This window comes from Eucyclogobius newberryi, unplaced genomic scaffold, assembly GCF_026437365.1.
Source record: "Eucyclogobius newberryi isolate DKJ021-1_F unplaced genomic scaffold, fEucNew1.0.hap1 SCAF_15, whole genome shotgun sequence".
In the NCBI taxonomy this organism is placed as follows: Eukaryota; Metazoa; Chordata; class Actinopteri; order Gobiiformes; family Gobiidae; genus Eucyclogobius; species Eucyclogobius newberryi.
This window is the reverse complement of record NW_027315779.1, coordinates 16,600,396-16,626,357: the sequence shown is the minus strand read 5'-3', so window position 1 is coordinate 16,626,357 and position 25,962 is coordinate 16,600,396. Positions and strand designations below refer to the sequence as shown.

General features: G+C 39.1%; 4 protein-coding genes across 4 annotated transcripts in view; 3 read left to right on the top strand and 1 right to left on the bottom strand.

Moving 5' to 3' along the window:
- Positions 1-4,419: 4,419 nt before the first annotated feature.
- Positions 4,420-7,130, top strand: rnf167 (ring finger protein 167). The gene is made up of 9 exons (XM_072446351.1): positions 4,420-4,509; positions 4,586-4,666; positions 4,752-4,889; positions 4,968-5,055; positions 5,170-5,260; positions 5,336-5,441; positions 5,524-5,617; positions 5,692-5,772; positions 5,841-7,130. The coding sequence occupies exons 1-9, from the start codon at positions 4,420-4,422 to the stop codon at positions 6,260-6,262; spliced, it is 1,191 nt and encodes a 396-aa protein (XP_072302452.1). The 3' UTR covers positions 6,263-7,130.
- Positions 7,131-8,781: 1,651 nt separating this feature from the next.
- Positions 8,782-16,461, top strand: srrt (serrate RNA effector molecule homolog (Arabidopsis)). The gene is made up of 20 exons (XM_072446350.1): positions 8,782-8,825; positions 9,976-10,096; positions 10,172-10,300; positions 10,375-10,518; positions 10,588-10,776; positions 11,788-11,957; positions 12,660-12,841; positions 12,911-13,039; positions 13,500-13,662; positions 13,740-13,885; positions 13,960-14,021; positions 14,108-14,186; positions 14,271-14,456; positions 14,701-14,865; positions 15,000-15,153; positions 15,238-15,431; positions 15,510-15,660; positions 15,760-15,852; positions 16,052-16,151; positions 16,240-16,461. Exons 2-20 carry the CDS (start codon positions 9,978-9,980, stop codon positions 16,313-16,315), a joined length of 2,631 nt encoding a protein of 876 aa, XP_072302451.1. The 5' UTR covers positions 8,782-8,825; positions 9,976-9,977; the 3' UTR covers positions 16,316-16,461.
- A 692-nt stretch (positions 16,462-17,153) lies between these two features.
- On the bottom strand, positions 17,154-19,763 carry mogat3b (monoacylglycerol O-acyltransferase 3b). Its single transcript, XM_072446372.1, has 9 exons — positions 19,596-19,763; positions 19,132-19,411; positions 18,650-18,733; positions 18,438-18,545; positions 18,274-18,344; positions 17,969-18,173; positions 17,701-17,875; positions 17,442-17,626; positions 17,154-17,373 (listed from the first exon to the last, which is right to left on the bottom strand). Exons 3-9 carry the CDS (start codon positions 18,729-18,731, stop codon positions 17,219-17,221), a joined length of 981 nt encoding a protein of 326 aa, XP_072302473.1. The 5' UTR covers positions 18,732-18,733; positions 19,132-19,411; positions 19,596-19,763; the 3' UTR covers positions 17,154-17,218.
- Positions 19,764-21,015: 1,252 nt separating this feature from the next.
- Positions 21,016-25,962, top strand: part of LOC140360892 (neuronal tyrosine-phosphorylated phosphoinositide-3-kinase adapter 1) — a 38,065-nt gene continuing 33,118 nt past the window's right edge. Inside the window, exons 1-2 of the mRNA XM_072446349.1 lie at positions 21,016-21,032; positions 21,098-21,653. The gene's annotated coding sequence lies outside the window, so the exon portion shown is untranslated. The remainder of the gene's footprint in view (positions 21,033-21,097; positions 21,654-25,962) is intronic.

Here is a 25,962-nt window from a genome sequence, read left to right as displayed (position 1 = left end):
ACAATGCAAAAAATTACCCTAAAACCACCAAGACACTTAGAGCTAACTCACTTTGCACCAGTAACTGACAAAACTGTCCATGAGATCATCACCAGTCTGAGTTCATCTACATGCTGCCTTGATGTGTTACCCACCAAATTTCTAAAGTCTGTGCTGAACAGTTTGTTAGCACCACTCACTCACATAGTTAACATGTCGCTTCAATCTGGAACATTCCCAATGTCTTTGAAAACTGCGGTCATAAAGCCTCTCCTAAAGAAGAGCAGTCTTGATGCCGCAGTACTGAGTCATTACCGGCCCATCTCTTATCTGCCATTTTGGGGCAAAGTCCTTGAAAAGGTTGTTTACCAACAGCTCACAGATTTCCTCTTAATAAACAACTCATTTGATGTTTTTCAGTCAGGTTTTAGACCTCATCACAGCACTGAGACTGCTCTTGTCAAGGTGACAAATGACATCCGCCTGAACACTGACACGGGCAAAGCCTCAGTCTTAATTCTGTTAGATCTGAGTGCTGCTTTTGACACTGTCGATCATGGGATCCTCTTACAGAGACTAGAGGACTGGGTGGGCATCACTGGCACTGCCCTAAACTGGTTAAGGTCCTATCTGGAAGACAGGAAGTACTTTGTTGAAATTGGCAGCTGTGTCTCAGACCACATGACCCTGACCTGTGGAGTGCCCCAAGGGTCAGTCCTGGGTCCCCTTCTGTTCAACCTCTACATGCTGCCGTTGGGTCAGTTGATACGCAGTGAAAATGTGTCCTATCACAATTATGCAGACGACACTCAGATCTATGTTTCACTATCGGCAGGTGACTATGGACCAGTAGATTCACTCTGTCACTGCATCCAACAGATCAGTTTGTGGATGCAAAACAACTTTCTCCAGCTGAACTCAGACAAGACTGAAATAATCGTTTTTGGCCCACAGAAACAAAGAGAAAGTGTTAGCGGTCACCTCCAGAGTCTCGCTCTAAAACCTACAAACCAAATTAGAAATCTGGGGGTAATAATGGACTCAGACTTGAACTTTAATAGCCACGTCAAATCAATAACATCAGCAGCTTTTTACCATCTAAAAAACATTGCCAAAATCAAAAATATAGTGTCAAAACCAGATTTAGAGAGACTTATCCACGCGTTTGTCTCCAGTAGATTAGACTACTGTAACGGCCTGCTCACTGGCCTCTCCAAACGAGCTGTAAAACAGCTGCAGTACATCCAGAACGCTGCTGCTCGGGTCCTGACTAGAACCAGGAAGTATGATCACATTAGTCCTGTTCTCAGGTCTCTGCACTGGCTCCCTGTGGCTCAGAGAATAGACTTTAAAGCAGCTCTGCTTGTGTACAAGTCTCTCCATGGCCTAGCACCAAAGTACATCTTGGATATGTTAGTGCCATATGAACCATCTCGGACTCTGAGGACCTCAGGGACCGGCCTCCTGCTGGTGCCCAGAGTCAGGACAAAACATGGGGAATCTGCGTTTCAGTTTTATGCAGCTAAAACCTGGAACAGTCTTCCTGAAGATGTGAGACAGGCTTCTACTCTGACAATGTTCAAATCTAAGCTAAAAACAGTTTTGTTTAGCTGCGCATATGACTGAAAGGATTTTTTCTTTGCACTCTTCTCTTTTTTTTGTGATTTTATTAGTTTAGAAAATCAGTTGGATTGATAATTTTTAATTTAGTTAATTTTATTGTAGTTAATTTTTATCGTTGCACTCTTCTCTTTTGTTTGTGATTTTATTAGTTTAGAAAATCAGTTGGATTGATAATTTTTAATTTAGTTAATTTTATTGTATTTCTGTAATTTCTTTGTGATTTGAATGCATTTTTCCTGCTGTGTGAAGTTGAATGTTGAATTGCCTTGTGTATGAAATGTGCTCTACAAATAAACTTGCCTTGCCTTGCCTTGCCTTGCCTTGACATGGTGCAAAATCTGGTCACACTTTTCCATCACAAATGTTTCCAAACATGTGATTTTGTGGTTTCTCCACTGGGAGTGTCTGCCAGTGTGGTCCAATAGATTTGGTTTTCCATCAGTAAGCATGGACACATTATGTGATTCATGTCAGCAAAATTGTTCAATTGAATGAATAGAAATCAATATTTTGTGATTTCTATCATATCTTTGTGATTTTTCCCCCTGTTGTGTGAAGCACTTTGAATTGCCTTGTGTACAAATTGTGCTCTACAAATGAACTTGCCTTGCCAAGTTTATAAGATAAAATAAAATAATCCTTTATTGTCCACACATGGGGAAATTTCGTAGTTACAAGACAGTAGATACAGTAGAAAGGACAGATTATAGGAAGTTTCAAAAAAACACTCTTAATAGAAGAACTCTTATAAACAAAACGAAAAACTCTTATTAACAAAACTCCTCTCATATCTTAATAGGGAATGGAGGGAGAAGAAAATAAAATAGATAAATAAAACAAAAAGATAAAGATAAAAATAAGATAATAATAAAATAATAATAATAATGAAATAAAATAAAGTAAAGTGAAATAAAAAATAGCTAGCATAAGACTAAATAATACTAATAGTAAGTAAGTAAACAAAATAAAACACTCTTATTTACATCAGTTGTATGCACATGAACATGACGGTATTGCACATGGTTAATTCAGTAATGCACGTGTTCAGGGCTAGCAGTGTTTGTTATATCACCTCCTAGTAGAATAGGCTGGTCTGTAAATTCTGCAAATAATTAGCTAAATTTTGATAAAGGTATATTTTGTCAAGTGTTTGGAGCACCTTTCATTTTGTAAAAATCCTGATAAAATTGTATATCTGCTATCTTTGTCCATGATATGGTTTAATAATGTGAATTTAAGTATTTAGGAAATTAGTACACTAACTCCTCCTGATGCCTCATTCACATAGGTGGAATAAACCTGCCCAACCCACCTTATTAACTTGGCTGATTCTATTTCATTTAAGTGAGTTTCCTGAAGTAGAGCGATATCATCCATCCATCCATCCATTTTCTACCCCTTGTTCCCTTTCGGGGTCGCTGGTGACTGGAGCCTATCCCAGTGACTTTGGGCCTTAGGCGGGGTACACCCTGGACAGTGGCCAACTTGTCGCAGGGCCAACACAGAGACATAGACATTACAGACAGTTCACTCTCATAATCACTCACTAGGGCCAATTTAGAGTCACCATTTTTATCTAACACATGGATTTCAGATGTGTGATCATTTATAATCTTTCGGTTGTATTAGAAACCCCTTTCACATTCCAGGAAACCATATTAATGCTTTTCACTGACACCTAAAAATGTGAAGGACCAGCTTGACTGTGACTCATATAAACTAATCTCAATTCTGAATCTGGATTATTGTCTATATACACTTCAATTATGTCCAAATGAACACATATTCCTACAGGATTTATTAACAGATGACAAATGCAAGACAACATACGACAATCCCAACACATAATGAACAAAAGCCAATTTAATGTTTTCTATTATGTTTTCTGTGGGTTATTGCAGTAACTCCTTCCCACCAGTAGAGGCGCTGTGAAAGAAGACGCTGTTGGATCAGGGAGTAAACAAACAGCCCCCGAGTCCCCCCAACACCAGCTAACAGCTAGTAACGCAAGGAGACTGGACCACTTATCCTCATCGTACAGCGTAATCTGTATTTATTGTGTCAAGACAGTGTAATTACGATCGTAGAATAATTGCTGAGCGATCTTACAGGAAGACGCCACTATCAGCAAACACCAAACCCAAGCAAGGTTAATCCTGTCCGCTGTTTTTCAGGAAGCAGCAGTGCCCACTTTGTGATATATGAGAAAATACTTTATTATATTACGACATCAGTGAACATTCCACCAGGAAACCTGCTCAGGTATTGTGTCCGTTTAGCGTCAGAGAAATGTCTTTGTAATGCTCGATGATCGTCATATGATTATATTGTACACTAACGGAGCGAGTGACTGCGTTTACCACATCGTGCTAATGTTGCTCTTGTGGGATAACCTGCTGTGTATGAGGTGGTCGCATGTAGTTAATCCAGTTGGGAACCCGAAAATGGGGCACAATTCAGTTTTCATATCACATCGTTTCCGGATTGTATGCGCTGTTAATGGTTTCGCCTGTGTTATCATTTCAGTCAAATTTGGTAAAATACAAAGACACCCATTGATTTTCATGCCATATTTTAACCTTGTCAGGAGAACATTTCGTTTTCAAATGTCAATGTTTCCTTGACTAAATACGTGTCATGCACCGCCTTCTCAAGTTCTTTATTTACATGTCGTAAGATAAACGTAATGTAATGCAAAGCAAAGAAACCAATCCAAACAACTAATTACCTGGTCGTCCTTTTATAATAGGTTTGTATAAATATTCTTGTCTCTTCCTTCTTAATAATAACAGCTCCTCTCTTTTTTTTAACAGCTGAATGACAATGATGCATCTCCATGTTGGAGATGTCTTTTTCCTGGTTTTCTGCGCCCTGGTTTTCTCACCCTCTCATGCCTATATCTACGCTGTAAGTATATAATCAAAGATTCATTGTTTTAACATTCCTTGAATGAACACTATGAAATTCATTCTTGTATTGACAGCATTACAGCAACTCAACCTCAATGTTATTTGAGGACCTTCCCGCTCTTTTTGGATCCAGATTACCTAAGAACGGACTAATGGTAAAATAGAATTGAAAGGCTAATTTATTCATAACAAAATGCTTCTTTTTTTTTTACATAACCTTTATTTTTCTCTGTTTTCAAGGGAGTATTGGTTGTAGCTCGTCCACTCAATGCCTGTACACCAATCGATACAGCGCCTCCACTGCCTCCAGATTTTGATGCTAACACTACCAAACTGATAGCACTAATAAAGCGCTATGAATGTAATTTTGATATAAAGGTATATACAACCCTAAAGATTGTATTCTAATAGCATGTAAATAGGCCTATAATATTATCTGGAAAACATTTGTTCTAGGTCCTACATGCACAGCAAGCGGGGTTTGATGCAGTCATTGTTCACAACATGTATTCAGACACGCTTCTTTGTATGAACTACAGCAATGGTAAGATCATTGAAGGAAATTGTAGTCCTTTAGTGCACTAGGGATCATAGCAAAGCAAGCAAAGATTGTTACATTCTTTCTTGTCTTAATTCATGTTTATTGTGTGGTACACAGAGACTCTTGCTGAGGAAATTGAGATTCCATCTGTATTTACCAGCTTCTATGCCTCTCAAGTTCTCAAGACTTATATTATTCCAGAAAAGAGGTGAGGAAGACTTCAAATAAAGCCTGAGGCTAAATAGACTTGTCTTGTTTTATAACAACTTGTTTTTATTTTTAGGGCTTTTGTGATTCTGAAACCAGATTTTAGTTTTCCACTCTCTTACTACCTGATACCTTTTTGTGGAGTTATTGGCCTCATTATCATTGTGATGTGTGTTGTTTTGGTGCGTTAATTATATATACTTTTAAAATTTAATTCCTAATTAATATGCTGAATCTGATTAACACATTGTCCTGTATTGGCAGATCATACGATGTGTGCAATACTCAAAAAGGATGAGGAAAAACCGCTTGTCAAAAGACCAGCTCAAGCGCATTCCGACTCATGTGTTCTCTAAAGGTATTGTAAAAAAACAAAATGTTTTTCTTGTTGTATTGTTGTACGGTGGTAAGGGAAATAACATGTAATTGTAGGAGACGATTATGACTTGTGTGCAATCTGCCTGGATGAATATGAAGAGGGAGACAAACTACGAGTCCTACCTTGCTCACATGGTAATTTTTTACATACGGTAACTTTTTTAATCTTTTGTTATTTTATTGTAATGTTGCGGTTTTCTCAGCTTACCACTGCAAGTGTGTGGACCCCTGGCTGACTAAGACCAAAAAGACTTGCCCTGTATGCAAACAGCGAGTGACTCGTCCCACTGCAGACCACTCTGAGTCCGAGTCTGAGGAGGAAGGAGGCCAACGCAGCGAGGAGGAGGGGACAGAGGGCGACTCAGAGCGCACACCTCTGCTCCGATCCTCCATCCCTGGATCTCCTTCTGGGAGTTTAGTGGACTACTCCGCCACCAACAACACTACAGTGACCACTGCCCAATGCCTGGCCTCCCCTGCCCGCAGTGAATCCCCCATAGTGGGCTTTGAGGGCTACTACTCCCCAGAGGAGCACACCGAAACTGAGAGTGACTACACGGGTGAAGAAAGACATACTGATGATGACACAGCTCAGCTCATCGGCGGGGATCATGTCAATGTTTGATGGATGTGATTTGGATGAACCATTTGAGGTAACAGTCATCTAATGTGCTGTAATAACATGAAGTGATTCGTCACACATGATCATTGTAGAACATAAAAAGCCACTTGCACATAGCTTGCTTTACATGCATTTGAGTCACTCACCATCTGATTTTTTTTGCACAAAATGAAAAATTAATATGTTCGGCTCATATTATTGTTACATGGATTATGGTGATTAGTGCAATTAATAATATAACATTCAACATATTCATATGCGTGATCAACTTATTGAACAATTGGGAAACATTTATCTTTTTTTTAATCTGATTCATTATCTGCACATTTGTTTTTTTTATCAGTTTTTATTTTGAATTTTGTGTATGATAATTCCTATAAATCTAATCAACATCTCAGGCTTATCAGATGATTTAGTATCTTCATGACAGTGACACAATTTATTTTCCCTGTAGATTTCTGTGTATATACAGTATTTAGTACTTTTTTGTATTTTTATAAGAACTTAAACTATAACATTCTTAGTTTGGGTTGAAAAAAAGAAGCATTGCCTTATAATGGTCTTGATTTATGTGATATTTATATTTGGAAATTAAGGGATTGTTACACTCCTAATTGTCTGTACTGCGCAGTTATTTCTGTCTTTATTTTCATCCATTGCTTGTGATGCTTAATTAATACACAATATGTTTAGTGTACATTTTATTTACAGTAGATCTGAGAAAAAGAAAACTACAACTATTAACATTCCATTGTACATGTAAAAAGGAATTACGACAAAAAAAAATCTGCTTTTCCATTGTGTTAGACTCTGCCACTGTCTCAAAGTCTTTGTTTAAGAGACTAAGAAATTAAAAGTCTTTTGGAAAGTTCTCATTCGTCCCTTTTTTTTCTTTAATTGTGAAGAAAGCCTTCAAGTGTTTTATTTGCTTGAGGGTTTGAGAAAGAGGGTTTGAATGCAGGATTTACATAATAATTGGCAGTCACCATGGTGATGGATAATAAGTCACTAATGAGGATGAAATACTAAAACTACTTAAATTGACCAGATGTATTGACTAAGTAATGTAATTTAAATACATTTCAATAAGACTTCCTGTACTAATTATTAATGTATGAAGACATAGTGCAGAATTATTAATAGTGTTTCATTAAACTTACTTCTAATCTCTCTTAATTAGCCAATTTTATACTTTTGAAGCATTCTTCCTCACCACTGCTAACCAGAGACTTCTATTAAAATCTGTGAACAATGGGCCTTATAAATGAACATTCAATCAATAGATGTTTGCCGGTTCATATGGATTAATTATGAATATGTTGAAAGGTAAAGGGTGGTTCAAATCAAATTAAGCTAGTAGTTATAATTAATATCTGAAGTAAGATTGCAGTTGTGCTGCAGGGTTTTAAAAAGGCTCCAGACATTGACAAGTTCAAGTGTGCGGCAAGATGGCTGGACCTGTGCTGTTCTGCTCCGGTGTGCTCAGACCTGCCTTTCTGCTCTGTCTGTCTGCATCTTTATTTGCACTGTTGGACTCCAGACAGACAAAAATTGAGGTAATGTGACTTTTATGATTTATATAAAACAACATTGCACCTCTCTTCAGTTGCTTGTGTGTTTTTAGGGTTTTTTAGGAGACGCCTATCCTGCCCCTGTGATGGCTCCTCCTCAAAATGGATTTGCGTTTGCTTCTTTAATTGGAGATGCCCATCCACAACGAGAGGAATCTACATTATTCATAGTGGATGAAGCACAGACTCACGTTTGGCCTCAAGTGATCTTGGATTATATGAGGCACCAGCCACGATTTAGAGGAAGGTCAAAGAAAAACATCAAGAATGTAAACCAGTAGCATTGTGCTGGATTCTGGAAAACTGAGAACTATTACAGTTAAGCCTACAAAAATCTGTTTGTGTATGAATGAGAAATGGAGAAAACAGAAAACATGTTTTTTTGTCAAGCTGCCCCTTTTCATGATTTTAAAGGTAGTCAGACAATATTATTTAAATTCAACAGAAATGTGTGAAAACATGTCTTCAAATGTGTTAGTTAAGTTTTAATTATCAGGCAAATGTAAAATATCTGTCAAATTAAAAGTACAAATATATCACCTTACCTTCTTTATTTATTTTTGTATTGTATATTATTTATCATATGTACTACATATTTTTTAATGAAAAAAGTTATTTAAACTTAAATAAATATATATTTATTCATTTAATTTTACATAACCTTTTTTTATATGATATATGACCCACCTCTAGTGAGGTTTAGGATTGTTCCTTTTTATCTAAAATCCATGCACTGTGCAGAATAGAAAATAATACATTTTGTAAATATGACATTATTTTCTGCTATGTGTTAAATGGGTTACATGAAAGTCCAAGGACATACAATAGTATTTGAGATAAATGCTGTTAATTGTTCTAACTAATCCACACACACACGCAGACGCACTCACACAATTTCATTTGGATACAGTAGGTGGCAGTAATACCCTCTTTGTCTCACCTACTAAACATAAAAGAAGAAGAAAAGGCGGAAGAAACGAACACTAAAGAAACTGGTATACTTTGTTTTTTTGGTATATTATAATACTTGTACCATAGTCTTGGCATGTGGCATATTAAAGTGATTCATATGCACAACAACACAACTCCAATTGGAGTTGCCCATGAAACACTGTAGTAGTTAGCTTAGCAGTTAGCTCATATGAGCTAACTGCTAAGGTATACTTTGATATTCTTTGTTTTTTCTGGTATATTATAATACTTGTACCATAGTTTTGGCATGTGGCATATTAAAATAATTCATATGCACAACAACATAACTGTAATTGGAGTTGCCCATGAAACACCGTGGTAGTTAGCTTAGCAGTTAGCTCATATGAGCGTAGCTAACGTGGCGCTTTGTTCTTACTTTTGACTAAATTAGTTCGCCCCGATTATCCGAAATGCCACACCAATTTGCAGCCTTTTGTTAGTGCCATGTATGGCACCCTTTTACTTTGCTAGCTAATTACGTAAATATATTGAAGAAGGAGAATTCTAGGATGGCATTATTAAGTTAAGTTGTAGTAATATATTAGGGTGACCAGACGTCCCTATTTACCCGGGACAGTCAGTTTGAAGCCCTGTGTCCCATGACCCGGTAGATGTATCCAAAACCATTGATTCTTTCCAGTTTTATACATGACATGTCCCAGTTTTTCCAGTTTTTGAGCACTTTGAGACCTACTAACAGTAAAGGGAGGAATATATTGTTGTTTATTTAGCCAAACAAGAGAAAATCTGGCTTTTAGACTAACAAAAACACAAAAGATGCACTTAGTTCCACTGATGGAAGACTATATACTGACTCACAAGTGAGGTGTGAATGAGCCGCGTGCATACAAACTTACTTGATTATCTGAGGTTTTTTATACTTTTATTATTACTTCCCATTCCAACCTGGGTGTGTCCCACTTTTTAAATTTGAAAATCTAGTTACCCTATGCTAACTAGATCATACAGCGGTGGTGTTTATTTTATTTGTTTTCTGCGAGGTTAAGGAGAGTTTTATGTAAAACGCTTTGCTTTCTATAAACCTTTGCACTTCCTGTTCTTGCCGCAGGAACGGTAAAATATGTTAGTTTCACTGCACTACACAAACAACATTTATTTGGGAATGTACTGGTGCATCATTTGTTTTGACTTTTTATTCATCTCTGCTCTCAGTTATGGGGGACAGTGACGATGAATATGATCGCAGGAGAAGGGACAAATTTAGACGTGAAAGGAGCGACTATGACCGGTCCAGGGAGCGAGAGGAGAGACGCAGAGATGACTGGAACGACAGGTAAATGAGGACAGCCCCTGTACAATGTACATGGTGTGTCCTTTACAATGTATACATGTGGTTTTTAATTTACAGGGAATGGGACAGAGGGCGAGAGCGCAGAAGCCGCGGAGAGTACAGAGATTATGATCGGGGTCGGCGAGATCGATTCTCTCCTCCCAGACACGACATGAGTCCACAGCAGAAGCGCATGAGGCGTGATTGGTCAGTTTATGAGCGCAGCGGTCTGTATTAAGTGCAAACGGCTATAAAATAAAAATGCGTTGCATTTCTGTCAGGGATGATCACGGAGGAGAACCATATCGAGGTGGCTATGATCTGGGTTATGGTGGTGCTGGTCCAAGTTATGGACCACCTCAACATTGGGGTCATCCTGACCTGCATCTCATGCAGCCACATCATGGCATTCCCATACAAGCAAGGTAAGACCTGTGCGAAATGAGGAGTAAATGTGTTACACATTTGCTAAATTTCTGAAACATTTTCTTTAGGCTGGGTAACATCCATGACATGGACTTAGGCCCTCCTCCTCCAATAATGAAGACCTTCAAGGAGTTCCTGCTGTCTCTGGATGACTCGGTGGATGAGACAGAAGCCGTCAAACGCTACAATGAGTACAAGCTAGACTTCCGCCGTCAACAGATGCAGGACTTCTTTTTGGCTCATAAAGACGAAGAGTGGTATGATCTGCACTTCATTAGATAAGAATATTTACTATATTTTAAATTGGTATTATTATTTAAAGTATGTGCCTTTGTGCACTTATTTTAAGGTTTTATTTATGAAGTTTAAAATTGGTTAATGTTAATATGGATACATCACATATTTTAGACTATATGCCTTGTAACAAACAACATTTTATAAGGGAAAATAGTGTTTCAGAGATTTTTCCTAAGTGACAAATTATTTTATTTTCAGTTTTTATTATTTGAGTTATGGCATTTTTATATAGAATAATTATCAACTGTTTAATTTATGTTGATGCTTATTACTTATTTAATTGGTAAAATGTTATAATGTTTTTTTGCCTTAACAAGTTTTTCTTCCTTCTACGCAACAGTTTTGGTGAAGAGTGGAGTCCATCCGCAGGAATCGGTCCTAGACAGTCAGGGCATGCACTGCGCACAATGCAGTTGCTTTTAGACTCAAAGTATCAGGGAGTTCAGTCAGAAAGTGAACTGCAATATTTTTTTTATTTTTTATTTTTGCATAACTTGTTTTTTTAAATTTGGATCAAATCGAATCCCAAAACCGAATATGTGTGTATACTGACACACCATTGGGGTGAAGCGGAGCGCATATTCACAGAAGAGTCCCATCTCTGTAGTAAATTGTTATTAAACTGCCAGAACAAAAGGTAACTCTAGCCCACTCAATGATAAACATTGTGTTTTATCTTTGTAACATGAATGTTTAATTAATGCTTTATTCTTTGAAATAATTGCATTAATCTCAGGTTGAATCTCATTCATTGACTGAAAGACAGAGGATGGCTTATTTATGGTAGAGATCTATACAGGCAAATCATGATTGGACATTTTTTAAACTTTACAACATCAAAATCATAAAAGAAAATAGACATTCTTAAATGTCAATTACAGATTTTTTTTTTTTTATATGTTCTCTAACTTCTAACCTTTATCCCACCCCCCCTCATTTCAACCCTGCACTTGTGTACCTGCATGGGACAGGTTCAGGTCCAAGTACCATCCAGATGAAGCCAGTCGACTTAAGGCTGAAGCCCAGTGTGCTCTCAACAATCGCGTGAACGTCTTCACCTTTCTCATGGAGAATGGCTGGTTTGATGGCGTATCCCTAGATATCGACCATAACCAAGCTATTATCAAAGTTCTAGACGCAGGTAAAGACTAAATACCAAAATAGATTTACCTTTAATGCATCTGGTCATAATGTTTTGAATTATCAAGTTTAGGACTAGGATGAAATTTCCACTGTTTGATAAACGTGACCAGCAGTGCCATATGACGGTATATTGCACATTTAAGTTGGTTTTAAACAAAAACAAGGTACTTATTCACTGTTAAAGTGTTTGAATATGACGTATTGCTTCCTTTGCTATGCCCCACTTTATTGGGCAGAGATTTGGGAGAACAGAACCATTATCGGGCAAAACAAGCGTTGAAATTTACAGATTATTTCATTCTTAGTCACATTATTTTGGACAATCGTTTTTCACGATAAGCTAATATCTATTTATGAACTCTGACTGAGGAGTGCTGAATTTTCTGACATTGTGACATTGAGTGTACCGTATCCTTAATTAAAGTGGGTCCACCAATATAATATGCCTAAAAGCTCTTGAACTCTTTTAAACGGATATCAGAAACTTGTCATTTTTATCATCCGTTTAAAATTTTAACTTGCATACATACATACATACATTTTGAGAATTCGTCATTCTATTCTAATATCATAGAAAACAATAATGATTAAAATTGTTGCTGTCAAATATAAAAACTTATTGTTTTACACTATGCACATTGTTTTTAGTCCTGTCAGAAGGGTTTACGTACCTTTTGCTGAAATACTTGTCGTTCCTTAGCCGTGATTAAGATGGAGGGAGGAACTGACCATGACCTCCGCATCCTGGACCTTCCCTCTGAAGAAGAGGAAGAACGGGAAAAGCCCACTTCAGGTGCCCCAGAGCAGCCTAAAAAAGAGGACTCCAAGACCCCAGAGACGGAGCAAAAAGGTCAAGTTTCAGCAGGGGACAGAAATGAAAAGGTAGAGATCTATTTAAAAATTTAAATATTATGCTGAGCTGTTTAATGACAGTAAATTGTGGCACATGAGGATGAGGAGTATTCTGCAAGCAAAAAGAAAGCCGATGCCAAAGCAGCAGCAGCAGCAGAAGAAGGCGAGGATGTTAAAGAAGAGGCAGACAAATCACCTGTCAAAGAGGAACCGCCTGAGCCCAAGAAGGTCAGCTCTGATTCAAACATTGTACACGTATTACTTTAAAGACGCATTCAATGGGAGGGTAAAAGTACTCTGTGAGCCTAGATATGTTTTCACGGTGATTTGTAATGTTGCTTGTTTCTGAAGTACAAAAACATAAATGTTGTAAAATGGATGTTTCATTTTGTGTTGTGGTGCTCAAAACACACGTTGGGTTGACAGATCCTATAGCTAAAACCAGCTGGGCAGAGAAACTTAAAAGCGCTCTCTCTGATCCGTCTCAAAGCCCTCAGCATCTGAAGCCAATCGTTGCTATAGTGCAGGGTGAAGGTTGGTTTATACTTTTGAGCTGGCGCCTTGATTCTTCCGGTCTTTCAAATGAGGCATAACCAGTCATTAATTAAGAATTTAAACAGAGACTTGTGGGGTTTTTTGAGTACGTCCTACATGCTCTACCTTAGTCCCTTGTTTTACTTTTGTATAGCCGAGAAGAAAAAGGAAACGAAGTGGAGACAGTGATGATGAAGGAAGTGCCTCAGAGAGCGAATCCGACTCGGATTCAGACTTAAACTCCAACAGCTCCGACAACAAACCCAAGAAGAGAGAAGAGGAAGACAAGGATGAGGAGGAGGAAGAAGAGGGAGAAGGTTAAAAATAAAGACGACCAATTGCCAAACTGTTCATAAACGTGTAAATGTAACACGTGTTGTTTTTCTGATGACAGAAGACAAACCTAAAGGCTCGGAGGATGACAAGAAAGAAGAGAAGAAACCCAAAGATGACTCTCCCAGACCTCGACCACTTCACAAGACCTGCTCCTTGTTCATGAGAAGCATTGCTCCCACCATTTCTAAAGGAGAGATTATTGCTGTGAGTTTTACTGATGAAATAGCTGCCTTTTAAAGTTGGCTTTGTTTTTAATGTGGATAATGTTTTTTCAACAGCTCTGTCGAAGATTCCCTGGATTTTTGCGTGTTTGTTTGTCTGATCCCCACCCAGAACGCAGGTTTATACCCACATTTAAATTACACTTATTTGAAAAATCTTAAGCCTTTTCTTTCTTCAACCTGACGACCTCTTATGATTCTAAAGATTTTTCCGAAGATGCTGGGTGACTTTTGATCGCAGTGTAAATATTAAAGAAGTGTGTTGGAGCTTGCAGAATATTCGGGTAAGTGTCTCGGATGTGGAGACCTTTTAAACGATTACCATTATGATATATATTTATATTGTGTATAATCATTGCCCCTTGTAGCTAAGAGACTGTGAGCTGGCTCCTGGGGTGAACAGAGACTTGGCTCGGAGAGTGCGCCATGTGAATGGACTCACTCAACATAAGCAGGTGCTTCGCAATGACGTCAAGTTTGCTGCAAAGCTTATTCATGCTTTGGATGAGAAAGGAGAACTGTGGAGCAACAAAACCCAGGAAGACAGTCATGAGGTATATTGATTTTGGTTTAATACAGTAGTTTAACATCAGCGAGGCATGCTTCCTCCTGCCACTGTTTGTGCAGTTAAGACTGTCTGTGCCATTTAGAGCACATTTCACCAGCCCGCATTGCCTTCACTGTATGGTTGGCCGTTAGTAAACGAAAAGACAGTGTGGAGATTGAACCAACAGAGAGATAATTAAAACAGCTGATTTTGGACAGGAGATTGATATGTTAAAACATTTATGTTCACAGCTTCCGGCTCAGAACCCAATCTTGAGTAATATCACAGATTACCTGATCGAGGAGGTGAGTGCTGAGGAGGAGGAGCTTCTGGGCACTGGGCTGGATCCAGAGGAGAACAACAAGGAAGGAAACCCCACAGAGATGACTGTGGAGAGAGATGACAAGCTAGCCAAGGTTTGTTTGTCTTAGATATTTGTGCCTTAGTTTGAAAATTGAAAAAATATAGATTTTGTTTTGAACTGTCAAACTTAGTCCATTTCTCTTTTGTTTTGTCAGTCAAATTGTTTCACTGTAGATTTTGCTTGTAGGTTTTAGATCGTCTGTTGTTATACCTTCGTATTGTGCACTCCATCGACTACTACAACACATGTGAATACCCAAGTGAGGATGAGATGCCCAATCGCTGTGGGATGGTTCATGTGCGCGGGCCTGTTCCTCCTAACCGCATCACTCAGGGAGAAGGTGTAAACAATTAAACAAAGCCAGCTATTCAAATGTTTTTAAGTACAATTTTAACTAACAAACACGATTCTGTTCTTGTGACAGTGCTACAGTGGCAGAAGATGATGGAGGAGAAACTTGGTCCATTGTTTAGCTTGAAAGAAATGCTTTCTGAGGAGGAAGCAGTGAAGATGGGGCGCAAGGATCCTGAGGAGGAGGTGGAGAAGTTTGTGCTGGCTAACACTCAAGAGCTGGGAAAAGACAAGTGGCTCTGCCCCCTCAGTGGTAAAAAGTTTAAGGTAACCTAAAATAATGCCATTTTTGATTCTATTGATTTAGAATGGGTGATAAATGTGTTATTCAAATGTATTCTCCAGGGCCCTGAGTTTGTACGAAAGCACATTTTAAACAAACACGGGGACAAAATAGAAGAAGTCAAAAAAGAGGTAGTTTTCTTCAACAATTTTCTGATGGATGCAAAGAGACCCTCACTACCAGAGCTGAAGCTGCCTCCTCTGCCAGGCCCAGGTCAGGATCAACTCCACTTTTCTGTTCGATCAGCTCATAGTCATCTTTAATCAGTGGTTGAGTATCTACAATATGAAGTACAATTTGTTTTCTCTTCAGGTTTGCTTTCTCCTGGCATGCCCTTCCCCCCTCAGGGACCCCAGGGTCCAATAGGCTTTGGACAACCTTGTCCTCCACTCATGGGCTATGGAGGTCAGTAGTCTTTTTAACTTTGTACAATATAATACAAGTGTATTGCTCAATACACACGTGTCACTTGTGTTGACTTTTTGGCACAGCTATACTCTACAAAAGGCTTAACTCATTTTGATTTGTTCTGTAATAAAAAACAGACTTCTTTTATTCCTAGTGATGTGTGAATCTGATGTTTTTGGTCTCTTTTTCCCAACAGGAGGACCTCCTTATCCTCCAAACCAGTACGGAGGAGGCAGAGGCAACTATGACAACTTTCGTGGCCAAGGTGGATACTTGGGAAAGCCACGCAACCTTAGGTGAGAGCACTGTACGTGTGGCTTTTACTTTGATATAAAATATTATGCAATTGTAAAATCTTTTTGTAAAATAATGTTGTTGTCACAGGATGTCAAGAGGTGACCCACGCAACATTCTTGAGTATCGTGACCTGGATGCCCCGGACGATATGGACTTCTTCTAGTTTCGTCAGATTGGAGAACACCTTAGCCCCGTGTCCTGCGCAATACATGTAGTTACTGAATTGTTGTTCCTCTGTTTTAATTTGTATCTTGTTCAACTGGAACATGCATATGCTATACACTGGTTACACAATAAATATTTGCTTGTGTACTGTTCAGTAGCGGTATGTTTTTAAAAAAAATATTGATTTATATAGATTAGAGTGATGAGGATTGAGTGATGACAACCGGTAGGTTGTATTCTTTGAACATTGAATTTGATGTCATAATCTCAGCTGGCGGGCAAGGGCCTAATTACAGATTTATTCGATTTGAAAGACAATTCCAATGTAGAAATCCTCAAATGTAGAGACCATTGTCTTAACCAGAACAACAAATCTGTAATCGAGATTTAAACAGCAAATTATATCGTACGATTCTCCCCTGACCTCCAGCTCAATTAAACTATAGGCAATGTTAGAGAAACTGATCACAAATTACATTAGTTAATCTTACTTTTCTCAAGCTGCGAATGATACCCCCTACTGTTTTCAATAACAATTACACATTTAGCCAAATCTAATATTTGTGCATTAAGTACAAGCTAAAGTTCAGGTGATAACAAAGCTGCTTAAACAGACCAAGTCTGTTAGAATTATTACTTGTGATTGTACAAGGAATATAAAAATTGTATGATCATAACTGGCTCCTTTACTGTGGTTTGAAAACCACTAAAATAATAAAACCTGTAATGATGTCAGAATAGAGAAACAGTTGTGATGTTTGACAAGCAATAATTGAATTACTTTATTAATACATTTTGATCAGTATCATTTTTGTGGTGAAATCTTAAGCACTGTACTTTAAGTACAAGAACATTTAGAAACAACAAGACTGTTGTAATGGTCCATTAGAGCATAAGTGGGTCAAAGGAGAAGTAGCTTGTGACTCTCCGATAGGCCACAGCTGACTTTATGCTCATGAAATAATTTTATCAGAGCTTCCATGTAGAGTTTGTGATAATGATCCACTTCATCGTTTGTGGGGGACATACGCTTTGGCACAGAAATTGGACTTCCCACTGTAAAAAGAATCAATTAGCTACAACTACATTAGAGGAGTCATTGCAATTTGAAAACCTGAACTCACCAACTGTAGTCACTGGCTTTCTATAAGGAAGTAAGGCATATTTCTCACCAACAAATAAACATGGGGCAAAGCCCATGACCTTTTTAAAAAGATCTTGTAATTTTCGACCGATGCTGCCATCTGTGAAAATCACCTGTTGAAAGAGTTCATTCTCCCCAAAGGAGTACACAGGCACCAGGTCCGCCCTGTGAAACCAGATAAACATGATCAGATTGTTCTGAGTAAATAAATATAACCCCTGTGTCACATGTGTTCTCACCCAAATTCCAGTGCCACTTTGACAAATCCTTTTCTCTGCTTTATTACCACTGTATTGGCTCCTGGGGCTGATGAAAGTGACTCAGCAGCGCCACCTATGATAATTACAACAGCATTGCCTTTTCCACTCTGTGAAAGGAGGTGCATGAGGCTAGATTTGCTGACAGGATAAAGGCCTGAGCAGAGAATAGGCAAAGTACAAAAGTTATCTCCTATTTATGACTGGACAGAGGGATCAGATGTGTAGGAGGGGAAAGTCTTGTACAAACCTGCACACATGATGTATTCTCTGAACAGTGGGACCCTGAAGAGACCCGCCAGGATGGCCAGGCGGGAGCGCACACCAGGATACAACTCTGTGAACCCATTGCTCTCTGTGCCAAAGCAGCTGAAGGCTCCAGCACTCATAATGCCATGTGGATGGCAACCTAAAATGTAATTCTTGTTTGGACTCAACTCTGCTGTCTTTTTTAGCTGTTTTCAAAACAAACAAATGTGAATTATAAAGCCCCAAAATGTGCTAAAATGTATTTTGTACACCAAAACAAAATAGGGAAGACTCATTACCATTTACCTTTAATGGAAAATAGTCTCTGAAGTGATCCCATATCTTCCACTTTCTAACAAACTGAGTTCTTCTCCCCCCTGAGGATGCATTCAAGCCATTTTTATTAGAACACATTTATAAATCTTCAACTTCAATTCAGTGAGAGCAAAAGATTAACACAATTATTTTACCTTTTTCGGGGGTTTGCCAGTCCATCACCAGCCACATTAACGACAATGCAGACAGTGGCCACAGAGACGTAAACATAAGGCAGATGCTCAATATCGTGCATGACACGGCTGACATTACATATAAAAGGCAATGTTAAAATGATTCATTATTTCTTTCTTTCATTTATTATATGCGTGCACTGGAAAATGAAGTAACAATCATATAGCCTTACCTGAAAACAGAAAGGTGAGCACCCACTGGAGAACACTCAGTGTCTCCATCAGCTCCTTCCACCGACTTTTTTCCCTTGTCATTTCTGCAAAAAAAGACACATTACAGTAACTTCCTTCAAGTGCTCAGAAGTGCCATTCTTTCCTATAGATGTGACATGGTCCACATCATCACAGACCTGACAATGTAACTTTCATTATGTTTTGACAATTATAATTACAGCTTATTGTGCAAGTTGCCCTGTCCATCCTGTAAACTTTGCTTTGAGAAGTGAAAAGAGGTTATTAATAAATGACCTACATAAGAGCGGCTCAAAAGCAGACCGTACTTTGTTACTAAATCAGGGCCGATGGTGACATTGACTTGAACTGAATAAAACACAAAATGTCCAGGCTTTGTCAAATTTGGTCTCAAACGTTAATGTTTTATTAGTACAAATAAAAAATCACACATTTATATGAATAAATATGAAAAAAACATTACCTTCTGTAGTGTCCTTTCCCAGCGCATTTGAATGAAGTCTCACCAGTTCATGACAAGGACTGCATGCACTTTGACCTGACTGATAACAGATCCACTCCCCCGATACTTTGACACACACTTTTGTAATATCAGAAGTAACAACAGCTCTTCATATACTGGCTGTGCATGTTGGGTATTTATGGAATGTTTAAAGCAGTTGCAGCTGTGTGGAATATACTGCTGCTTTTTTGTGAGAAAACAACATCTTGGACTTGAATGGTTACCGCCTTCTTTGGATTTTCTGTGAAAAGATTAGCACAAGCATTATAAAATACCAACCCACCCACCCACACACACACTCCACACACACACACACACACACACACACACACACACACAGAAAGAGAACACACACACACACACACACACACACACACACACACACTGTTTGACAAATCTGAACATAGTCATTGCTAGACTTTTACCTTGGATTTCATGATGAATTGGTCTCCTTTGTATCCAGAAGTAAATAACTGACATAACTGCTGAAATATTCTAAGAAATAGATACACATTTAACCTCAGAAATGCTTTTCCTCATTGACCATTCACAACCACCACTTCCTGCTTTCTGTTTAATGTGCCTAAAATATCAGTCACTTCCCTCCGTGTTTCACAATAAAAGCCTCTACAGAAGCAGCGGCTCTTGGCGGGAGGCTGTAAGTATTTTAATGTGAAAATATACAAGTGGAAAATAGGAAAAGGTCACGGTAGTGTCAGCAATCCGCATCACAAATTACCTACAATACCACGAATGTATACTTTCATGTGCATTACTGACCACGGTGACTCTTGTTGACATAAATCAGAATATAACGCTACACAATTCATCATAAAACAAAAATAAACAACTTTAATTCATCATTCTTACATTGTAACAATGTAGGCAACAATGTTTGCCTGAATAATAATTGGATGAAGTACCCTTATATTTAGCCTCTTTAATAACAATGCTTAAAAAATAAATAAATCATTATTTGCAGGTCGTTAGGACAATTTGATTAAGTAGGAGGATGAAATTAATATGAATATTAAAATGATAGCCTATGGGGGCGCCATATCAGATATTGTGTCTATCTTGAGTACTTCTTGTCTGGGCTTTTCCTCTACAATAATAGAACTCAATAAGCAGAGCTCCAAACCCCAAGTTTCATGTTTTGTTTCTAAGGAGACCTATCCAGAACTTAGCGACAGAAAAGCCTCTTACTCTTCAGGCCAAACACACTGTTGCACCATCAGCTGCAAACGCGACATCGCGCCTATATTGGACCTGTAATGGCAAAACACAGATACAAACACAAGTCCACGTGCTTCACTTGAGGAAACTGTCACTTCAATATGTCTTTCCCTCAGTAGTGTTACCTTGTGTCCATCCTCAGTTTTAGGATGTCCTCAGCTGTCCTTTAGTGATCAAAGACTTCAGGGGGCGTGTCAGTCCCCTCACGGGCCATGTGAGGGCCAATGTGTCAGGTGATCCTACACTCAATGTGAGGCGTTTGTCTCTAGTATTTTGGTACTTTTTCTAATGTTGCAATCACACATTCTCTTCAGGACTGCATAGGCCGGTCCTTGGTGATTACCCAGTCGGCCTATTCCTCACTCTATTTATAATGTTTTTATCTTTTCGATTGAGTTGAAATACTGCCGAATGGTTTATATGAGGAAAGTGTTCTCATCATATGTTTGCTGACATAATGCAGCGCGGTGTTGTTTCCAACTAAATCTCCGCGACTGTGTAGATTGTGGAAACCACGCTTCACCAGACAGACATCACAACAGCAGCGGGCGTCTCTGGCTTCTCCCGCGCTCCGTGACTCTTCAGCAGGTGGACTCAGCTTGGATCTCTGCTCATCTTCAGGCTCAGTCAGACTCATCTTCAGACTCATCTTCAGGCTCATCTTCAGGCTCATCTTCAGACTCATCTTCAGGCTCATCTTCAGGCTTCAGGCTCAGCTCCGGTGAATATGAATGGGGCTCCGCCGTGAAGAGGATGGCCACCGCTTGAACCGTGCAGTGCGCCTCCATCTGCGCAGTTGTGTCGTGTTTGTGACTGTGCGGCTCAAGCGTAGCAATGTTTCTTTTGCAAAGGTCGCGCGGGGGCTTTTCACCCAAAGACGAGGCTGAGGTCCTTCTCCAGTGTTTGCACAGGAGTGTTTTGTAACGTCGCATTGAATTGCATCATGATTTTCCCTCAGAGCTACGGTGAGTCTGGGTAGTATAGGCTCCGTGTGCGCTGTTTATCATAAAAATGGAAGACCTCTCACGTCAAGAAAAGGCGTCAATCCGATGATATACGTGTGAATAACTGATTTCACATCCCTGCTCTTATTGACACATCTGGGGAAGGATCTCTCCGTCCTTTCGTGCACCAGGACAGCTGTGTCATCAACAACCGGCGTGCTTTTGTTGTTGTCTCATTTTACGAGCTGGACCTCGGCGTGGTGAGGCGGTTCTGCGCCAGCCATAGGCTCCTTAGTGACTAAGGTAAGATTCAACCCTTCCTTAATGTCATGTAGTGTTCTTTGCAGCCCGTGCCTTCTCCATATATCCAGCATAGCCAGCTGTCACTTCCAAAATGCACCGTCTGCTTAGAAGCGCACCCAATATTACGCTGTGCGCATAGGAATGGGCCTGAACGTTTGGCGTGATAATTAGCCCCAAAACTGGGTTGACTGATGTGAAAAGGGTTCATCAGTGAAGCTCTGAGCCACATTGGTCTGTTTTTGTCGCAAACGCGCGACACAAACAAACATGTCCAGCTGTCTAACCATCAACAGTATTTAAACCAAATCGTGACACGGCTTTATAAATATTTGAGTTAAAAACACCCTCTATCAGCTGGCCGGTGAGCTCGGGCATGCACAGCGTTATTGGGCAAACTGTGTTACAGTGAACGTGTAGCAAGGCCCCCTAAAAACATCTGCAAACGTTCCAGATATTCCAAGAGAAACCCAAATGTGTTCTGTGTGTGCCAGGTGAGGATGGGATTGTGCGGGCGCGTCTGGATTGCTCGTTTGGACGTCGTCTGTGTTATCTTCCTTAGACAAATGCATTGGACATAAATGTACGATGCACGTCTGTAGCATGCCACCTATGGGGTGCAAGCATGGCCAAAATATAACGGCAAGTCGTGAACAAACTAAAAGCTACGTTTCCCTCACGTTTATTCGTCTATTTTCCGGGCGTGACAGGCGCTCAGAGAAGCATCCCTGTGTGAGAGTCCTCCAGCAGCTCACCACATGCTTCAGGACTACACATCATCACTACTGCTCATACTATACATATATTCTAAATGCTGCTTGGTCCAGTAGGCCTATTATTAAGGTATTCCAAACTCTGTGTTGTGTAAATTGACAATTTGTTGTAGTAGATAATAATGTCCTGATTTGTACATCCTGGCACTGAATGCATAGCCTATAGTTTAATTGATACTTCTTTGCTTTGCTTACCATGGTGCACCCAAGCTTGCTGCTGCCCTGTCTGCTTAGAAACCCTCTGAAATTAAATTAATTACCAGTCAGTATCGCTTGACCTTGGGGTGTAACATGCTGTTGAGTGAGGGCCGTTTGCACAGCACACATGCCTTGGGTCGGTATTGGCAAATTAGGATCAGTTGCCAGTGTTTTGGTGATAGTATACGCCCGGTTCCTCAGGGGGAGAGAGCAGGGAGGGAGCTTACAGCAGCTGTGTGACTTTAGGGTCACTGGGTGCAGCCACTGAGCCACACGTTTTTGCGGAGTATGTCTTGAATGCAGAAGAGTCACAGAAGCGGCGTCAACTGTGCCCTGTCACCTGCTCTTCACAAAATGCTGCTGGGAAATGTGACAGCAGAAAGAACAGCCATGTGCAGTCAGTCAGGCTGTGGTTTGGAGGTGGACCAAGTTTTAGGCTCATGTTAATCTATTTGAAGAAAAAGTTCAATACTAAAGGTCAACAATAAGCTATGGAATGGTTTGTTTATTTTGATTGCCAGATAAAGGGGTCAATGGAGGAACATTCACCTTTGAACTGTGGGTCTGAGTCTTTTTAGTCTGCATGTGCTAAGGCTGTGTGTGCAGTTGATCACATGCTCATTTAAAATAGATCAAATTGTTTCAGATCTTCAATGATAAGTTTGGAACCTTTTGATCCGGACATCTACAGTGTTTGAATAGAATGCATTGTGTTAAATGGCACTGACTAATAGTATAAGACATACTTTTTATGTTCTAGAAACTAAAATGTCAAGTTTTCATAAAAATCTTGCCATATCGCCCATATTTTCTTGGCACAAATTATTCTGAGCAACAACAAAAAAAAAGAGTGGCTAAATTTGGAGATCTATTTCTTACGACCGTTTCGTCTGTTCCGTCTTATGCCATTCTATATTTTTAGGGTTATTGGCAGCCCACATGGGGGTAGACAAGAGCCGAAGTGAAGACTTGATGGATAGGAGAGAGTCATGACAGGAGATGACATTTCAAGCCAATTTCTCTGGTGGAGTGGATGCCCTCGTCTTGCTGAACGCTGAGCTGTAATGGATTTTTTGGGTCTGGTCTCTGCGTGTGCCTGCATGGATTTCCTTCAGCACCCAAACAGTCTGGAAAGTTTTGGGTCAGCAGGCAGCGGGGGCTAGACAGGCGACTATTGAGGGAGAGGGTTGTATAGGCAAAGCAAAAGAGGGAAGCAGATGTCATCAAGCTGAGTAAAATGTTATTTATTATTCAGGACTGAACCAGAAAAAATAACCCATAATGGATTACATGGTTAGATTTAAAACAAGCATTGTCAAAAATTAATCTAAAATAGGCTGAAGATTTAAACACCAATTAACAAGAATCGACTTGACTGGGGGCGAAAGTACATAAATAGGGCAAAATGTATCCTTACCTGTGCAGTTTGAAAACGGTCTATATCAGATCGAGTACAAACCCCAATGGTAATATTAATGAACCTAACTTACATTGTATGATTTTTTGATGAAAATGTGTTCTATTATAATTGTGTTATTGAGTATTGAGCCTTTTCCTCAGTATAAAAATCAAGGTTTAAAATATATGAAAAGGTATGTATTGGGGTGAACGCAACATCTATTGTGCTTGTCATAAACCAAGTAAAAACACGACACGTTTTAACAGCCTAAACATATTTATTATTCTGAGCAATTGCATATTTAGTCTGACTTTTATATTGTGGTAAACGTTCTCTGCTGCTTTACGGGAGAAGTAAACTGGAGTAGGACAAGGCCTTTCTGAGAGGAGTTTGCATTTATCTCGGTTTACCCTATAATCCAAAAGATGCTGGTCAGGATAACCATGCATCTGATCTCTGTCGTTTTCCCGCATTTGCATGTAAAATAACACTCAACTTAAGGACTACAATCTCTTGCTTTATTCTATTGTGTTTCAACTACATCTCCACTGTGATTTCAAAACCCATGTCCGCTGCCTGGGAACTTGTTATTTTATGATAAAGTCTGTGCATCTTGTCCCACGTCAGGAATACAGTGCATTGGGATTCAGACGTGTTAGTTTGAGCAGCCCGTTCTAGTTGCAGTAGTCAAGACTAATGATGTGTGGTAATGATTTCCTTCAGGCAACTCATCTTTGTTCATTTCCCCTCTGTTTTCTCTTCATTAAACCTCCAGAGTCATTTGCATGGCACTATTCAGAATAAATAAAGTAAGTACCTCCCCTTGTATTGGCGTGGTTGACATATAATACATTTGTACGTGTCATTATCTTTCAATCACACATACAGTATTTGAGACAAAGTAACACAGAATCTGTTTCTTTTATTTGACTTCCGTTGACCTTCTGTTATCAGAAATAGTACAACAATAAGACAATTACAAGCTCCAAATGATACAATTCTATCTAACTGTTTACAATGTTTCACAACGTGCACTCTTTGTGTCGGTCATAAGCTTGAATCAATGCCATGTGCAGGAAATGATCTGCCAAATATTGAATCGTTTGTGTACTATATCTATGAAATATAATATATATGTTTACTGAATAATTACTAACATTGTGCTTTTTGAATGATCTGTTATCTTAAGTACAACAGATTTTACAACAGACACTTTTACGTAACCTTATTGATAATGTGTCTATATTCTAACAAGCAGCCTAATACACTGCTCTGTTGACCAATTTTAGTTTTATTATGTCTTTCTGACAGTATTTACTGAACCTGGAATTAAAACTAAAACACTATGTCACTGTGTTTTTCAACAATGCATTTTAGGTATAAATAGTATATTGGGTATTTATGCTGTAGGGTAGGGTTTATTTTACAAGACCTTCAAAAGACCTTGAATAGTTTATCATTATTTTAAGTTAAACATGCACAGTGGCTTAATATGCATTATATCCATAATGTTTCGAGTAGTTTTGATCTAAAGCCGCTCTGGACTATAACAGAAGTATAGCAAAAGTGTAATACATTGTCAGTGTCATTCCCAAAGGTCACAGGAAACCAGCAAAACCTGAAGTTCAGCAACATTCAGTGGGAATAGGTGAAGACAGGTGCTTCTTATGGCATATGGGCCAAGATGCAAATGTGAGGCAGAATAACTTACAGCACTGGAAATGTCAAAGCAATCTTCCTTTTCAGTGGAAACGATCCCAGCTGTCCCACACCACAAGTGAGCCACCGTTAGCGATTGACATTCAAAAATGCCATGCTTTTGATGAGAAAGTTAGAAACTGTTACACATCCACAAATTTGTGTAATAATGTCTTCACTTTTCCTTGGGTCAGAGTTAAGGCTAAACAAACCGATATGTCGATGATGATTTGATAGTGTCTGT

What these genes read in the sequence shown, in the direction of transcription:
- rnf167 (XM_072446351.1), top strand. Translation starts at nt 4,420, where the DNA reads ATGACAATGATGCATCTCCATGTTGGAGATGTCTTTTTCCTGGTTTTC. An exon ending in TATATTATTCCAGAAAAGAG is followed by an intron (nt 5,261 to 5,335) that starts GTGAGGAAGACT and finishes TTTTATTTTTAG; the next exon opens with GGCTTTTGTGATTCTGAAAC. An exon ending in TTGTGATGTGTGTTGTTTTG is followed by an intron (nt 5,442 to 5,523) that starts GTGCGTTAATTA and finishes CTGTATTGGCAG; the next exon opens with ATCATACGATGTGTGCAATA.
- srrt (XM_072446350.1), top strand. Translation starts at nt 9,978, where the DNA reads ATGGGGGACAGTGACGATGAATATGATCGCAGGAGAAGGGACAAATTT. An exon ending in AGAGATGACTGGAACGACAG is followed by an intron (nt 10,097 to 10,171) that starts GTAAATGAGGAC and finishes TTTAATTTACAG; the next exon opens with GGAATGGGACAGAGGGCGAG. An exon ending in CCCAGGAAGACAGTCATGAG is followed by an intron (nt 14,457 to 14,700) that starts GTATATTGATTT and finishes TTATGTTCACAG; the next exon opens with CTTCCGGCTCAGAACCCAAT.
- mogat3b (XM_072446372.1), bottom strand. Translation starts at nt 18,731, where the DNA reads ATGACAAGGGAAAAAAGTCGGTGGAAGGAGCTGATGGAGACACTGAGT. An exon ending in CTGGCAAACCCCCGAAAAAG is followed by an intron (nt 18,345 to 18,437) that starts GTAAAATAATTG and finishes ATGCATCCTCAG; the next exon opens with GGGGGAGAAGAACTCAGTTT. An exon ending in GAGACTATTTTCCATTAAAG is followed by an intron (nt 18,174 to 18,273) that starts GTAAATGGTAAT and finishes TTTTGAAAACAG; the next exon opens with CTAAAAAAGACAGCAGAGTT.